General features: G+C 38.7%; 1 protein-coding gene across 7 annotated transcripts in view; it reads left to right on the forward strand.

The window, feature by feature from the left end:
- Window positions 1-17,556, forward strand: part of MAP3K9 (mitogen-activated protein kinase kinase kinase 9) — a 63,851-nt gene that overhangs the window by 13,351 nt on the left and 32,944 nt on the right. For 5 of the 7 annotated variants that reach the window (XR_012628875.1, XM_074867986.1, XM_074867980.1 and 2 more), the window contains exon 3: window positions 15,707-15,887. The exons of 1 other annotated variant lie outside the window; for it this stretch is intronic. Coding sequence is in view for 5 of the 6 variants with exons in the window: in XM_074867986.1 (XP_074724087.1) it covers window positions 15,707-15,887 (181 nt within the window). In the remaining variant the exon portion in view is untranslated. Of the gene's footprint in view, window positions 1-5,874; window positions 5,955-15,706; window positions 15,888-17,556 lie in introns of those variants that run through there. One more of the 7 variants, XM_074867984.1, reaches the window with a different exon arrangement.

Consider the following 17,556-nt stretch of genomic DNA (forward strand, 5'->3'; position numbering starts at 1 on the left):
TGGTAATATGATGATGAAATTCGTGCCAGTAATACTGCAACTCTTTGTTGAACAGAACGAAAAAAAAATATTTTAATTTCATGTGTTACTAGTTCAGAAGATGTAAATTATACCTGAAAGTGATGTTAACTTTTAAGCTGTTGAGACACCAGGAAAACATGGAAGTAGGGTGACAGTTTACTTCCGGGTGTTTTTGGTTTTTTTCCTTAGCTTGTCTAAATTGGTGCAACTGCTTTCCTCTCTGAGAGGTTTGACAGATGCCTTTGTGTTGCAGTCTTATTTTTGGTACGTTTTAGTAGATTTCTGAGAGTTCCAAAATGAAAATACATCTCTTGTAAACAATTTGTTTTAGTTGAATATGAATTGATGTCTTCACTGTTAATTGCAAGTCAAAAATAGAAATACTTCACGGAATAAGTTTGGTGTCCACAAGAACACTTTGGTATTCTCCTGTCCACACCAAGTACCAAAAGGTAATTTCACAAATGGAATCCCTTATCTTTGTAAACAAGAAGGGAAAGACTTTGTTCGTCTCATTTTTAAGATGTGAAATTGTGTCTGTTACTTTTAAAAACCTAGCTAATATCCTTTTTGTGTCTTTGTGTCACTGCATACATTTTTCTGCAGGATTCTTTCTGCTCCTAAGGAAAAAAAATAACCAAGAGTTATGAAACTAAGTACTTTCTCCACATTGTGCATATGGAACCATAGAAGGGTCTGAGCAGACCTGAGCACCGTCATGCACGAAGTGTACCTAGGCATCTGTGTGCTGCTCCCATGAATTCACTGTCTGACCAGCTGTGACAGAGCTGGGATAAATCTGTGTTTTTCAGAAATTTCTAAGTAGCAAGTCAAGACTGAGAACAGCCTTGTGGCATTTCCGGGAAGCTAGAATAACTTTTTCAGCTCCACTTTTTTTGGAGTTGTTCCCACATCAATAAACTTAATTTGAATTTTGAGAGATTTCAGTCAGCAGCTTCACTTTTGCTTTTCTCATTAAACAATTCTTTTCAGAATTTCAGCATATCCGAAGCAAATTAACTCTTGAAGCATCAGAAGTTAAGCACAGTCTTGCTTTTTCAAGTGATGATTCATCACCCAAGATGATTCCTTAATTTTAAGTAATACCTCATTTTGGAGATGGTGCATATTCCCTTATGACAAGCCAAGGAAAGCTTTAAACTATTGGAAAGAGTACAGGATATAGCACATGATTTTAAGTAGATGCTTTTTGGTATATGTCTACTTTCTGGTTCTAGGATAGTTTCAGTTAGATTGGTGTGACTTTGATTTCCAAACTGTTGCCAAAGTTGACTGGCATCTCTGATAATTGCTTCTTAATTGTCCAAGTGCTAATGGAAAGGTAAATTCAGCCTTCCTCAGGCCTGAACTTTTTCCATGTATGAAAAAGAAATAATAACAGAACCTCATGCACTAAGAGGTGAAACTATCACAATTTGGAAGGATTTATAATTATGTTGTTTGGTTTCCTCAGTGTTTCTTAAGATCAGGAAGAAAACGATTCACTTGCGTAATAGTAAATCTTTGGGTCCCAGCCTGTAGAAGAGTTGTAGTGGTGGTAATGGCAGCATGGTGCAGCATTGTTTAGGGTTCTCTTCAAAATGAAGTAATCAGAGGATAAACAGCCCTCCTATGAGCTGTTTGTGTTGCTACCACACACAGCCCTTCCATTCTGCTTTCTAAAAGCACTGTTACATTACTCAAGCATTTATTATAACACCATTTTTTATTTAAAACAAAAATACCCTCCCAAAACACCAAACTTTATCTAATGCACCTACAGATTCCAAATCATCTCTGAAATCCTGTATGTGCTTTGAATACTGTACTACTTAAGTCCTCGATGATTTTCAGAGCAACAAGCCAAGCTCCTAGTTAACTGTACAACATCTTCCTCTGATGCTTCATCAAACAGGCTTCTGGAATTTGCTTTGGCTGTTGAGAAATATTAAGATTTGCTCTTTGTATTGGAACTAGGAGCCTTTATGGCTTCAACCTTGCTGATTTATAGACTTACTGTTTAGATGCGTAGCAAATGATAGTCAGTGTGCCAATAGCTCCATTTGCTAGTAACAGATGAATATTTCTGCCACTAAGACTTTGCTTATCGTAACAATTGCTGTGCTTCAACTGGGGATTCCTGGGAGGTTCTTGGGGTACTATAACGAAGTGCTAGTATGGATAATTGCTGTAAAGATGGTATGTGTAAGGGCAGTGGGATGTATGTGAACCAGGCCATGTGGTCTACCTGCCACAGAAGTATTACAGGATTTCCTACTGTTTCTCCTATTTGAGTATGGACCTATGGAAGAGATGTTAGAATAGTCTTTAGTTGCTTTTGACTTTGCATTATTCAAGGATCCTGAAAATAAGAAAAAATCCCATAACTTTGATGAATAGAACTCGATATGCCTAATTCTGCTTGTTCAAGTGTTGTCAATCTTGCTGATTTGTTTTTTCTTGTTTGATGTAATCAGTCAGTGTGTGGCTTTGATATGATTATGGTCATCTGGTAACTGGGGGATATTCCTAATGCTTCATCAGGGTTCTGTGTAGTCACTTAAGACTCTTTGATCACAGAGTAAGCTGGGTCAGAAAACTAATAGGAATCAAACACATCAAAAATTGAACACTTGCTGATAGCTTTACTGCATGAGCTGTTACCTCACATGGACTTTCATGTGCAACAGTGCACGACTACCTCTTAGCAGCTGGCAGTTTGTTCTGCTCAACTTAAGGTAAAACTGCAGTATTCAGGAAAGTCTGAATTTCACTGTTGTCAGCTGTAGCTTGGTGTTGATTGTGCATCTCGGAGCCTTTTAAAATTTGTTCTGATGTAAATACACCCCTCTTACTTTCCTTAAGGTTTTTTAATTAAATCTGATTTAAAAAAAAACAACCCACAAACAAACCACCAAAAAACCCCCAGCTTCTCGTGTGGTTTGTGTTACTGCCTGTGAAATTTTTGTCTTCCTTACCTTCTAGATTGTGGCATACCAGCCTATTCCAGGAATGAACAGTACTTGATGTTACTGACTGTTTCACAGAGATGTCTTAATTGAAGCCAAAGCAAAACAGTTCTGCACTACTTTTTTCATCATGAATTTCATGTTTCTATTTGCCTAGAAGTGTCTCCCACTGAACCAGCATTATTATTAAATCTCTTTTTAGACAGTCTCTTGAACAACAGTTAATGAATGTGATTCTACTCTGCCCTTTCCTTTTCTGTTGTTGCCTACTACAGTTCTTGATTTGTTGCAAGCTTTCAAACTGATATGATTTGGCAAAGCACTGTGTTGGTTGCAGATAAAATTATTTTTTCCTTGGAGCATTTAACTGATTCTGAAGAGTACAGTAATCCGTGCCTGAGCTAGAAGGTTGTTCTGATATAAGCAGTACGGTAGGATTTAGTCTGAAACCGGAGCTCAACAGCTTCGTTTTTCCAGGAAATTCACCTGAGTGTTCTCCAGGAGCATTCAGAGTGTTTTGTACCAGATCACTAAAGTGATCAGACTTTTTTCATCTTGGCTAGGTGAAAGGATCGATTCTAAATATATCATGGCTCTGGAGGCCTATCCCATCACCTCCCCCATTATGCATTAGCTCTTTAGAGTTACTGTGCTGCATGGCTTAAAATCCAAGAGCTGCTGTGCTGTCACATCCATCACCCCCTCTAGGTTGATCGAAGAGGACAGTCAGCCAGCTTTATGGATTTGCTGAACCCTCACGCGTACCCAGTAATTAAAAAGCTTTTGCTTCCAAGGCATATATTTTTTAAATGTGTTGTTGCTGGATGGTTAGTAATGAAAGAAAGAAAATAATTTGCTTATTATTAGAGACAGTGTTTGTATTTGTTTTTCCTTCTAAGATGTGAAATTTTGAATGAGTCTTAAATTCTGTGCTCTACAGGATCTTATGCAACACTTAGCCTTCTGCACCACAAACAAATATTAGAATAAAGATGCAGTCCTACTGAAATGAACGGCAGAGTACCCGACAGAAGGTAGGTAAAGGCTGCATGCGGAAAGCCGGGGCTCAGTCCATGTGCAGATCTGTTAATCACTCTAAGTACTTTGAATGCAGGATCAAGAGCAGATTGCTCGTTATCTGGATACTTGTGAGGCAAAGCTGTGCAAGCTGACTATGGAAGGTAGAGCTAAAATTGCAAATTAGACTTTGGCAAACCGCTACAATATCAGGTCTCATTTTGGAGCGAGTTTTTAAAATCCTTTTCCAAAAGCTTAGTTCTGTCCTCAAGGCAGTATGCCAGTGTACTGCCAATAGGACTTAATAATTAAAAAAAAAGGAACACCTGGCAAGCTCAGTCCCTTGTCCCCTTTGCAGTAAGGCTTTTTGTCTTGTTAGGCAAACTGCAGACTTACTAGCAAGCTTCTGGCTCTCTGAGATCATGACTCTCAGACAATGCAGCAGCATGAAGCAATATATTAAGGCTATCTTTTTATCTAACATCCGTTATTTACCACCACGACTATCCAAGCTGAAATGTATCTTGGGAAGTTTTGCTTTTTCCTGGCAGGGGAGAATGGGTTTGGTACCATCGTAGGAAGTTCAGTGAAGCCATCTTCTATGCAAGAGCATTTTTGCTCAATCTGTGGATACTTTTGTCCTTCAAATAAGGACTATTCAAAAACTACAGGACTATGATTAATACTTGCTATTACTATAGTACCTTCTAAATAAGAACCGTGAATATTTTGGAATGCATTGCGTTTCTTCAGAGTACAGTGGAAGTTTTTATTGATTTTTCAGATAAAAGCAAGTATAAAAAGTAGCAATTGGCCCATGCAAGAGATGAAAGATGCTTATCTCATTCTTCTGAATTAGTCTCCATTTTAAAAAAAAAAAAAAATCCACATTTGCATGAATTTCATAGCCTCCTAGGTGTTGCAAGTGTTTGGGCTGGAAATAAATCTAGAAGACAGTCAAAGGGATTTGGACAAAGTGAAGATTATACCTGGATTGTGGGGAGATGAGTACAAAAAATACTGTAACCTGAAATTTGCTGTCCCAATTGTGAACTTCCAGGGTGTGTGTATCGGGGAAGAAATTCAAATTCAAGTGTAGTATTAACATTTTAGTGTTCATGGACCCTCTGGCTAGGAATGGAAGTTCTCAGAAAGTGCCTTCAGAGCTGTCCTAGCTCAGATAACTTTATTCTGTGGTCTGAAAAACAAACCCTTATAAAACATACGGTCTTGAGTGAGGAGATTCTTTCTTCAAGACAAGGTTTCCTGTAACAGATTGGTTTGGTTTTGGACACGTTCTGCCATGGGTGGGTGGGAGAGTCTGGATCCTGTGATATTAATCAGACTTTTTTCCTCTCTGGCACACCTTCAGCTTCAGTAAGCCTTTAGCAGACTTCTGAAACTTGTGTAAAGCAATTTTTTGATAAATTTGGAATTGTTTGGAAATGGAAATATTCTCTGTTTACTTCAACTCTTGCACTTGAGACTTCTGCTGTATTGCTGGCAGGGAGAGGTTTAATGGTAGTACCTCCTCATACAGGTCTGGATTGCTCTTAAATCCTACCATGGAAAAGACTTCCAGCTTTTAGAACTGAAACCCTGCTCATGTTATGCATTTAAGGGTTTCAGAGTGAAAAAGCATTGGTTTCCGTAAAGGTTTTACTCTGTTCTTTTCTTTCTGTAAAGCGCTTGCACCTGGGATTTGATGGACTCGGTATCTGATACATCTCCTTACAGTACTTGAATTATCTAAATGGAGTAAGTGGATGGGCTGATGCTTATCCACTATCTGACAAAACTTTTGCCACTTTGCGGCATTTTGGTAAGTGAAGCCACAGTAAGCTGTTCTGTTTGCAGGATGGAGGAAGAAATACAATGTGTCCAATATTCCCACGCACAATGAGTACTCAGCTGCAGCATGGTCTTTCCCACTCCAGCTGTGACAGGGTAAGCATTAGTTCCCCTCTTTGTAGCTGCCTGTTGACTTTACTGCTGTTGAAAACAGTGGTTGTACAGTAACAGGTGAGCAAATGCCTATGGGAGAAGTCGTCTGGTACTAGGCTGTTTTATCTATAGGTGGTTGAGTTGCTCTGGAATGATCTGCAAAAACACCCAACTGCAGCAAAAATGCATGGTATTATTCTGGAAAAGAAAAGATAAGGTAGGTAGAGTAGTGTCATTCCATGCGAGTTTGAGTTCCTTTGCCATTTTTCAGCCTTTGAGGTCTTAAGTAGCGGTCTCACTTCTTTTCAGTCTAACAAAATAAGAATATATATGGTGAAGCATTGGGACTAAAGGAGAAATCTAGTTGAGAGTCCAGATAAAAATGTGGGAGACAGGGGAAGAAACTTCACTGAGTCTGTGCAGATAGGTGGATGGCTACTTAATGATTTAAATATTAGAATTAATGTTTCTACACCAAGTAAAATAACAAAGATGACGTATTTATCCTATTTATAGTCCTTCTCTTGTCACTGTCACCCACCCATCGCTGTTGCTGCCATCTAGGTCTTGAACTGTATAAGCAGCTGATGTGGCTCTAAGGAGTCAGAGTTCAACACAGACTGAGTAGGGGCTCTTGGGAATGGATGTGAGTGGGATGTGTTTACAGGCTGGAGTTTTTCTTCATGTCTTGTTATGACTGCTTTCCTCATTCCTGGAATCTTGGTTGGCAAAGCATTCGACCCACAGCAGTGCTAACATTGGTGAAGACTGAAACAGTACTACTGAGTGCACTGACACTTACAGGTATTCAGATATTTCCACCGCCTTTGGGTTTTTTCAGGCCTTCTCAACTCTACATCATCAAGTTGCTGTGTCTGTTTGGTAGTTAGCTGTCAGGGCCTCACCTGGGACCTCCACCACCCCCTCTGTCTCTAGGTCCGGGAGCTCCCTTTAAGCTCAGGCTAACTTGAAGTACCTTCATAATCAGATTTTCTTACATTTCTGGCAAACAAGCTTCTGATACTTTCTTCAGATTGTTCTACCAACCTCTTTCAAAGTACCACTATGCACCGTACCACACTAGAAACACTGTTAATGGTAGGCATCTCTGTGAAGACTTGACAAAGCCTCAAAATATAACAGTAGGACACATGAGTTAATGTTGCTTTATCACTGGGTAGTAGCCCTGTTGTTTCATGGTCTGTAATATTTAAATAAAAGAATGGCAGGTATTCTGGCACTAAAATACTGACTGTATTGTCTCAGTTGGGGAAAGGTTATATAGAAGTTAAACGTGAAGCCAGCAATCCTCCATCAAGTCAGAGATATATCTCAGTGTACCACAGACAACAAACCCAGCATTTTACCCTACAGTAGAGATCCTTGTCTTCTAGCTTGTTCCTTTCTGTATTCCTTCATGTATTCTTTCAGTTCTCATTGCACTTTGTCCCTCTCTTAATTCTTTTTTATTTCTTCCTTCACTTAATGACTGTAACCATTTCCATCAGGCTTAATGTTCATTAGCTAATAGATTTCTCTTCTTGTGCCAGGCTTACTGAGTAGCATCATGCACAGGTAAATGGCTTGGCATGAACTGTAAACTGGACCATGCAAGAGACTGTCTTGGATTTTTTTGCAATTTCTTTAATGTTTCTTAATACATATACACTCTGGACTGGGAAAGGGAGCATGAAGTTGCTGATACAGCTGTTGTCATAAAATATGGGTGCGATGGACAGTTTGGTGGTTAACTGTTGTGATATTGCAAGGTAATCTTGCTTTCCTTGGTATTCTGTCATTACCAATTTTGCCTCTGAAGTCAGGAAGTTCTTTAGTTTCTTGGTGTGCTGTGTGCTAAATAAATTGGGAGTACAGCAGCAGAGTAGTTGAAGAAGCTGAAGCCAGCATAGTCAAAAAATTTTGGTATGCCTGGCTGTTTGTACTATTGTGTGCAGTAGACAGCATCCCCTTTACTCTATCTTCATGTATAAAAACTGGCTATTTTTGCTGTGGGTGATCACACTGTAGTAGGTCCTCCCTGAATGTTTCTGCTTCTGAAGTGATGAGTCAGCTTTTAGCACAAGCAAAGCAAAGGAGTATTCTGTTCAGCACTACAGTATGCAGATAAACCCAATCCCTTCTCTAGGCTGGGAAACCAGAAGGCGGCAACTATATTGACTGTATTTTGCTGCCTTGTCACTTAATTTTGACAGTGAGTTGAAATGAGGAACCACTTCCTACCATTCTTTGTCACTAGCAACTAGATGAGCATGGGTTGAAGTGTTTATTTTTCCCTACTTGCTCTTTCCCACTGGAGACTAAGAATGTTGTCCTAACTGTCCAAAAGTGTAGCTGAAAACTAAAATAACCCTCCCAAAGAAACAAGTAAAAAAAAATCTGACAGTGTTACTGCCTTCGGGGAAGTTTGTGTTTATGGGAGGAGGTTAGAACATGTTTTCTGGCTCTGCTGGTGTGATACGATCAGAACAGAGGATTAAAACAGCAGCTGTTAATTTTGTTGCAAAAAAAAATTTTCTTTGTTTCCCTTGTGAAAACTTCCCTTCTATGAAAGTAATCTACCTCCTTTAAACTATCTTTTCACACACACTGGAGGTAGTATGGTGCTGGATGAAAAATAGGAGATGCATTACTGAGGTTTTATGAAGTGACAAACTTAAAACCTAAGTAAAGCTTTATCATGTTTGTTTTAGTGATTGGATTGAAAGATTCAGTGCAGATGGTTTATCCGTTTGTAGGGTAGTGGAGTGTGTTTGGAAGAAGAGTAGATGGGTTTGAGAAGAAGAAAACTAAAGGAGAGGGATAGAAGTATGTATATTCTGGCAGAAGGAAAGAGATCCAGACCAATTAGTGCTTCTGGCATAATTGGAAAGAAGAAGAACCAGGTTGTATTAGAAATAAGTTGGGTTAAGCAAAATGAAAAATATATAAACAATGCAGTTATTTGCATTGAAACACAACAATAAAGTTGAGAATATTCCGAAAATAAAGTTTGCTCAGCAGTTTTAAACTTCATGCTGCAACGGCTAAGAAGCAGGAGTGATACCAATGTATTCGATGTGACTTACCCAGCCCTCTTAGGGTTTATTAAAATGTAGGTACAAGGACATCAAAGGATATACAGCTTTATACCCCCTGTCTTTACCTTGCCGTGGTATATTTGTGTATCTTGCGTCTTTCTGGTACATGCATGAGTAGCAAATACAGCTGTTTAATATCTGGAAACGAGGTCCTCCTTGTAGTAAGGCTTTGTGTCTTCTACAAAGTGTTCACCACTGACTTTTCATTAAGGTGAGTGGTGCAAGATGCAATAAATTATGACCTCCAGCTGCCTTTGTGGTTCAAGGGACAGTTTTATTTAAGACTGATTTAACAGTAGTACCAGTTTGACTTACATTAGCTGTCCTACTAATAGAACAATATATTTTTGAAAACTTAAATTAAAAAATTCAGAACACTTAGATAATCTTGCAACTATGAGTAAATTGGCTTTCACCAGATGGCTCTCTAACATCTGGTGTGTTGGGGAACTTCTCTGATTGAAATTGCTTACTTATACCACAGAGATTCATGTGGTTTGAGTTTGGGCACTTAGCACAGATGTGACTGTAGTCAAGACAGACTGCTGTAGAGCGTAATTCAGAGCATGTATATTTGACTTAGGCTCAAAATCTGCTTCTGGAGAGGCTTTGTCTTTTCTGCCTATGTTTGGAGCCTAGGAAGACTACCTTCTAAGATGCTGTGAATTTGTTTCAGCCAAGCCAGCTTTTAATGATCCATGAGGATGGAGGAGGGGGAAGAAATTCACTTTTTGAACATGTGAGACTGTGGTAGGTGTGCAGTCTACTTCATGCATGCAGGATGGAATTTCATCTCTATAGAAATGTTTATCTCTTGCCTCCAGGGCAGCCCTTCTGTAGTTTGATCTTATAGTTTATGGCAGAATTGAAATTTGGCTAGCATTTAATCTGTTAATTTTTTAAACTTCAGTCTGTATTCTGTTGGAATTCATTTGATCCTCTGTTTTGCCTACTTGGAACTAACCAGTGGTTTTGGATGTTAGTACAGGATGTCCACAGTAACACAATCTTAAAGCTGCAGGTTTCAGTGTTTTCACTGCAGTGATTTCTCCTTCTGAAGGGTATAGGATAGTCCTAGATACATATAGTCCCAATCCTAAACATGCTAGTGCAAGTTCATGAGTTGCTTGTGAAAGTTTAATGGTCTAACATGAAGCTCCATCTTTGGAACCATCCTTAAAGGTCTCATTAGACCAACAGCAGCCTTAATTCTGTCTTTCCATTAAGTAATCCCGTGCTGTAGCGCCCCACAGAGCAGGCATCTCCGTGATGACTTTTGATGACAAGACAGAACTGAAGATCAAGTAGTAGCAACTATATGAAGGCTGAAGGTTATAATGGTATCTTGGAAATCTTAATCAAGTTGCTTTTTGTCTTGCTTTGAATACTAAGATGTTTTTGTCATTCTAGTAAAGCATAATAATGTGGAATGAGCTGAAGCAGGAGGAAGAGCTGACTCTGTCAGATACTATTCTTTCCGACCTCACAGAAACAGACTTACTGAAGTGTATGACTATTTTCAGTACAAATCTTTGTTTAAACAAAAGCATCTGAGTTGGCCCTGGCTCTAGAAAAAACCCTCATTCTTCTTGATGTCACTGGTATACAACTGTGACTCATGAAATGGAGAATCATCCCCTTTGAGGTCTGTTATCACTGGGATCTGTGTACTTCTGAAGACTTGATTACTTTCAGTGAGACTGACACTGGATTCTGTCAAAAGCCTGCTAGCTATTCATACATGTACAGAATGATACTTAAACTAGTGAAGGTAAACTGGCTTCACCTGACCTCAAAGTTGATTTCCATCACTTCCAACTGGTAGAAAAGCTGCTAGCTCAAATTACAAATAAGGATAAGAGAATCTTGGGTACATCATCTGTTCTTCCCCCCACCACTTCCTAAGAAACCATCTTTAAATGGTACCAGCATTGACTGAATTGAATTAACCCCTCATCACTCTTTGTGCAGATTGAGACTGGAATGAGGAACTCCAGGTGTATCAGGGAAGTCTCTAATGCCTCTTCTGTTTCAGCATCTGGTGTTGCCTACTAACTGAAGGGTATTAGATCTGGTCAAAGATCTGGTTAATGGCCAGCACTCAGTGATCTGCAGAATGTACTGAAGATGCTTTTTGTAAACTTTATCAGTCTGCTTTCCCTCTGGCCTCTTAACTATTGCTTCAGTAGTCAAAACAACTAAATGGAACCGTATCTTAAGCAACTGGACTGGTTCTTGTAGAAATTACACTCTTCCATGTTACCGTGATTCTGAAGGGGTAAATGCCAGGACTTGTTGACTAAGGATGATTCTCTGATAATACAGATCTTGATTGCTGAGTTCACTCATGGCAACAAAGACAAATTAAAGGATACAATTAAGAAAGGCTGTTTAGTACTGGAATGGTCCTACAGGACTCTGTGCTACAGTTAGTACTGTGAGCATGATTGTAATTGTCCATGAAGTATGAGTCCCAAGCATATGGCATCCTAAATCTTTGGAGAGTAGGCTACCAATCATGCCACCTCTAGCTCTGAACTACTCAGAGATGACTGAAAACGCTGTAGAGTTAGTGATGAAAGCAAGCTACGCAGCACTGTCTTTGTTACTGCAGCTTGTTTTGTCCTGTGCAGAAACCAAAGCATCACAAAGCAACCTGTGTTAAAAAGTACTGAAAATGTAATGATGACAAGTTTTCTCATCTCTAGCAATACGCAGTTGTTCGTTTCCTTGCGTAATGTCAGACAGTATAACAAAGGACTGCACCAGACTGAGTCTTGTCAAATGATCTTTGAATTCTGACTTTATACTGTTCTGCTAGTTAATCTGTCTTGTCATCAAACCAGTAAGTGTTGACTTATTGCTTTTGGTTACCTACCCCCCCCCCCTCCCCCCCCTTTGTTTATGTGGTGCCTACTTCTTTCTCTGTACTTCAGGAAACTTTCTCACAAGAGTCTGAGATGAAGATATCTTTTATGCTTCTTGTAAGGCACTAAAGATCTCAAAGAATATGGAGGAGCCTCAATAGATATTTTCATTTCAAAGAAAATAGACTGGTCTTCATCATAACCTAGATAAGAGGAGGCCCAGTGTTTAATTTGTACCTTTGTATCTCTCTAAGCTCAGACCTAACATGTCTCTATTGACTGTTGTCTTTCAGCATTTGTAGTCTGCCTGACGCTCAGGAAATTAAACAATTTAGCCTGTGTGACAGAGGAAAAAGATGTTTTTGAGTTGTTAGGAGAGTAGTACATGGCACACCTTCATCTACAACTTGGCTGGCTCTGTGCATGTACACAGGAAGAGCCTTCTTGCATGGGCCCTGTGGAACGGGGTAACAGTGATCTACCACTGAACAAGCTGACACACATTCTGCATGTTCCTGCTGATTTGGCTCTCTCTCTTCCCTGGTTGCCTGAAAACTAGGCCCAGTATCTTTGCTGCCAAATAATTTCTCTTTTTAAGGCTGGGAATGTGAAAGATTTTCAATTCCATTTTCTACCTTTTTTTTTTTAAAAAACCTCTTTATCTTATGCAGATTTTTTAAATCAGCAGACTAGAGTGAGAAGATTTACTGCTTTGGTAGATAAGCTGCATTTTTGGTGTAGGTGCTCTATATTTGTGTCTGGGTTTTTTTTGGTTTTTTTGTTAGGCTGATCATCTGGCCCATTAGCTCTGTCCTGAGTGATCAAATCTATTCAAAAATGGAACGGTATGTTCACTCTAAGTGTAGGAAGTATGTTGCTTATTTGTGTTTCGTATTATGGTAGGCTAATATGAATGCAGAAGGACTAGCACTTGCAGAAGAGAACTTGCACTCAAAGTATTTAACAAGAGGCAATAACTGGTTGTAGATAAAGCTCACAAGCAAATGAGACCATGTTGATTAGCATGAGTAAAATGCATTTGCAGTGTCCTAGCAACCTGGCTTATGTTCTCCATAAACAAAATTTTTAAGGAGGAGACTGAAAGGAATTCACATTTCACGTATTTACAAGCTTCTTCACTGAAATCCAAGCAAACGCAAGAGGAGGAGTCAAGGTTTTTGTTTGGAAAATGGCAGATGGGTTAGGGAGACTCCTAGCTGTTACAAGTGAGCCTGTTGATACTGACCAAGGTAAGGAGAACTGAAACAGATGCTGGGGAGAGATGTGGTTCTTAAAATTAATTTTTACAATTTTGGATTGCAGGATTATTATCCCAAGCAGTTGTTACAACGAAATGGGAGGGGAGCGAAGGATGTAACTAAGGAATCAAGGACTTGCAGTAAATCCAGCTCTTTCATTGTCCTTCTCTGTGGTCTTTTGTCATGATAATTTATCTTACTTAGCCTACATCTGACAAAAGAGCAAGTTCAGGGATACAAAAGATCTGTGTAAGTACTAATTATTTTGTAAGGACTTAATACAAATCAAGGTAATTAGATTTAAATAACCTCTTGCCTGGAAGAGGCAACCCAACTGTGATATCTGGCTCTATGTCCTGCTATTGAGCTCATTTAGACAGAATCTGATCTGCCTTGTGAACAACAAATTTGATTGTTGCTTGTTGTGCTGATGGAGGGAAGCAAAAAACCCCCCCAAACCCATGCTTTCTTGTTTCAAAGTTTTACTTTACCTTTATAACTTCACTGTACATCTATATTATTGCATTTAAATATAAAATTATATTTTATTATTCTGCCAGCTCTTTAGGCAGAGTGGGTATATGCTAGAAGAAGAAACTTAATATGTATATTCTAGGAAGCTTTTTACTCTTGCAGTCAGTGAGGAGCTTGTTAGCAATTTCTCCTAGCAGTTCTTCGTCTGCTAGAAAGAAGGAGAAAAGTTAAGCTTACTAGAAGAGCAGGCACAAAGGAAGCCTTCTTCTGTACCTTTATTTCTTGTGGTGGTTGTTCTACACTGAACTATGGCTCTAAAAATACATATGCTTTTGCCCAAACGAAGAGAATAGTAACTCTGGGCCTCACTCCTCCCCCTGCAATTAGGAAAATGGAGCATTCAATTATGTTAGAAAGGAATTTTGCCCAAGAAGCAAGAACCAAGAGCTTAACCGTAAGTCTAGTTCATTCTCAATTTGAATTGGCCCACAAAAATCTTTAATGAAGTAGTATTTTGTGAATTTTGAAGCCTTGTAGAAAGGGTGGCTGATTTTTCTTAATTTTCAGAGAACAGTTTGTTTAACTTCAGTAAAAGTACATGCAGTATTTTAACATTTATATGTGTATTTCTTATTATGCAGAAGGGTTCTAATAGCACTTTTGGCTTTTATCACATGGGAAATCTCATTTTGATTATTGGAGGGAAGAATGGGAATGAATGTAAGATGGTTTGAGGTTTGTTTTTTTCTCCAAAAAAGCTGTGTTAGCTTGAGACTGATATGTAAGTTTCTTCATGGACTGCTAAAAATGGTCCTGAAGATGATTTTTATATGTATTGTAATTTTTACAATGCTTTTGCCTTTTATAGGTTTTGTTATGACCCATGATTGTTTGGTTGTGGGTTTGTGTTTGGGTTTTTTTGCAATTCACACACACATATGTAGAAAGGTGAAAAAAAAACCCTCTTGTTTTCTAAGCACCTGTGTCTATAATGACATGAAAAACAGAGTAGCTGCATAATGATGGTGTATTAGTGGCTTCATGCCTTTTGCTGTGAAGTCATTGGATTAATGGTAACATAAATATTTTTTCCTTTGTGGCCCTTTCATAGGTTTATAGCTATGTTAATTACGGAAGTTTAGTGGCCTGTTACATTCTGTTGCCTGATATTACATTGCTGATGCAACTTGTGTGGTCACTTTAAGATAAAGAGGATAATGAGGGGCACCTAAAGCAGAGTGGATATTTCTGGCCTCTGGTTTACACTTACTTCACAGTGGTGTGACAGTACACCTTTCTGGGTAAAGAGGAATATGTGCCTTATACCAAAGCGTTCTTAAGTTCTGCCTCAAGGATTTTTTTTTTTTTAAAGGTCTTGGATATAGACTACTTTGCCACTGAAACATGGTAGAAACTTTGGCAGCTTAACTAAAAAAATAGCTTTATAATGATCGGGGTGGGTACCTATAACATGGTGGTGTATATGAAGTCTTGAATTGGGCATGTTGTTATTGATCATCAATCTCTTTTTTTTAATTGTGTCTTTAAAAACAATCTGTGTACATAGAGCTTCCACTCCTAACACATTTACATGAAGGGTATATCCAGCATGTGTGTGTATCTGGATTTAAAAAAAAAAAGTCCTCTAAGCAGTTCAAGAAAAAGATACTATTACTGGCTTGCTGAGCGAGGATTAATTAGGAAATGTCTTCCCTTATCTGGATTTCTAGAAGTTACAGTGGTTCACTACTTCTTAGCAGAGAATTATTATACAGAATGACACTAGGCACTGTATTAAATAATTATGTCATTACCTGTTTGTTCTCTGGGGTTTGGTATTTTGGTTAAATTTGAAGTTATTTGCTAGACAGCTCTTCACTTGTCAGATGAGGGGATCAGCTTGAAATAACTTGTAATGGAGTGTGGTATGTTTGAATAACTAAAAGCCAGGGAGAACCTTGAAATTTGGGAGATCTCCAAGAGGAGGATCTTTTTTTTGCATAAATGCTAGCTTTACTCTGCATACCTTTTATTCCCCCCCCCTCCCTTTTCTCCAGTACTGATACTCGAAAAGGTGGAAAATGGAGATCTGAGCAACAAGATATTGAAGATCACGGATTTCGGCTTGGCCAGGGAATGGCATAAAACTACCAAAATGAGCGCAGCTGGGACATATGCCTGGATGGCTCCTGAGGTCATCCGCTCCTCCATGTTCTCCAAAGGCAGCGATGTGTGGAGGTATTGATTTGGCATTGAGTGATTGGTTACTAAAGAGTAACTAGACCTGCCAGGAAACCTCTTTTATGTTTAAGAATGAGTAATGGTGAACCAAATATTAGAATTCAGGTCCTAAGAAAACTTTATCCACCAGCTTTCCATCTAACAGGCTGTCAGACTACTTTGTGTTAATTGTAAACATTCTTCTTACTGTAGAAAGTGGTGGACCAGCTCCTGCATGCCTCTGAGTTTCTATATATTTGTTCTGTATAAATTTACATTCAGATTATCCTAGGATTCATAATCCCAATGCTCTCTGCTTTATATAAAACAAACTTTTTGTGCTTATTTGGCTATTGGCTGACATAATCAAAGGCCATAAAACTATCTGTGAAGTCCTTAAAATTACTACTTTTTAGTGTTTTACCAACAGTAAGATCATTTTACGTTTTGGTAGTAATCTGTCACTGTACCTAATTGAATTCCCCACGCAGTTTCAGCTTGAATACAATGTTTTTCTCTTTCATAATAATCTTATGAATTCTTTCCACCCTTCTAGACTTTCACATAAAATAATAAATCTGTTCTCTAGGTCCAGCAGAGTATGTAATCCATAAGTAATAATTTGCATGTATGTATTATCTTTTCCATTCATGCAATGAGATTTTTGAGAATAGGAGCTACTTTGGTGGGGAAGAATGTAAGGGTCAGCCCATAGACTTCCAGAAATTGAGTTTGAATATGACCATTAAGTGAATTGGTAGATCCTGAAATCAGTAAATAGCTCTAGGACAATGACTTTTCTGGATGCTGTATTAGTATTGAACATCTGAAACAGATGAAGTAGATGGAATTTTGGTTTTTGTGTGGGGAGAGAGTTATTGAAATGTCAGGGTGACTTCGTCTTCAGTGCAGTAAGATTCTGTCTCTGGCCGGTAACACTCCCACACAAGTGTGTGCATGCTGTGAAATCTGTCAGGATAAAGAAACATCCCAGCTGGCAGAATTGTCTGGCTGTTATGGCAGAGATTTGGTGTGGGGACTTTCATTTTCCTTATCCAGTTTTGCTGAATAGATAATGTATTGCTTTGTGATAAGTCTGTGAAATTGTATTTTGCACACTAATAGTGTGGATAAAATTCTGACTCTGTAATTGAATGTGGTAGCTTCTGTAGTTAATCTGAGATGAAATGAGCAAGAACCAGGCTTTTACTCTGAGTGAAGTCTGACAGAAATGAAAACCTCAAGGCTGTGCACCTTTTTCCTGCGCATGATGACAGTACTGGTTTGTACAAAGCTTGGCAAGCTCAAACCTTAATTTGCTCTTCCCTGAAACAGTGCCAGGAATGGCCTTTCAGGGTAGCCTGGGAGAGAGGGAGAAGGGAAGGGGGAAACAATTTTCCTGTGATTGTAACTTTACGCTGTGAACAGATCGGTAGATGTTCTGTACCAGTATGACCTCATTTTAAAAAAGGTAAGACTTAATAGGTCAGTTGGTGATTTTCATGAAGGTAGCTCAAGTGCCCTTCTACCTGTGCAAAAATACCAGTTTGGTCATTGACTTAAGGACTGTGAATCGCTTCAGGACTTAAGGATTGTAACTAAATTATTTGTTAGTTTTTCAGAATACAGTATTTCTATTTTTAAGATTCCTTCATCACTTTCCCCTTTCTATAGTTACCAGTCTTTC

Source organism: Strix uralensis, chromosome 4 (genome assembly GCF_047716275.1).
Source record: "Strix uralensis isolate ZFMK-TIS-50842 chromosome 4, bStrUra1, whole genome shotgun sequence".
Taxonomy (NCBI): domain Eukaryota; kingdom Metazoa; phylum Chordata; class Aves; order Strigiformes; family Strigidae; genus Strix; species Strix uralensis.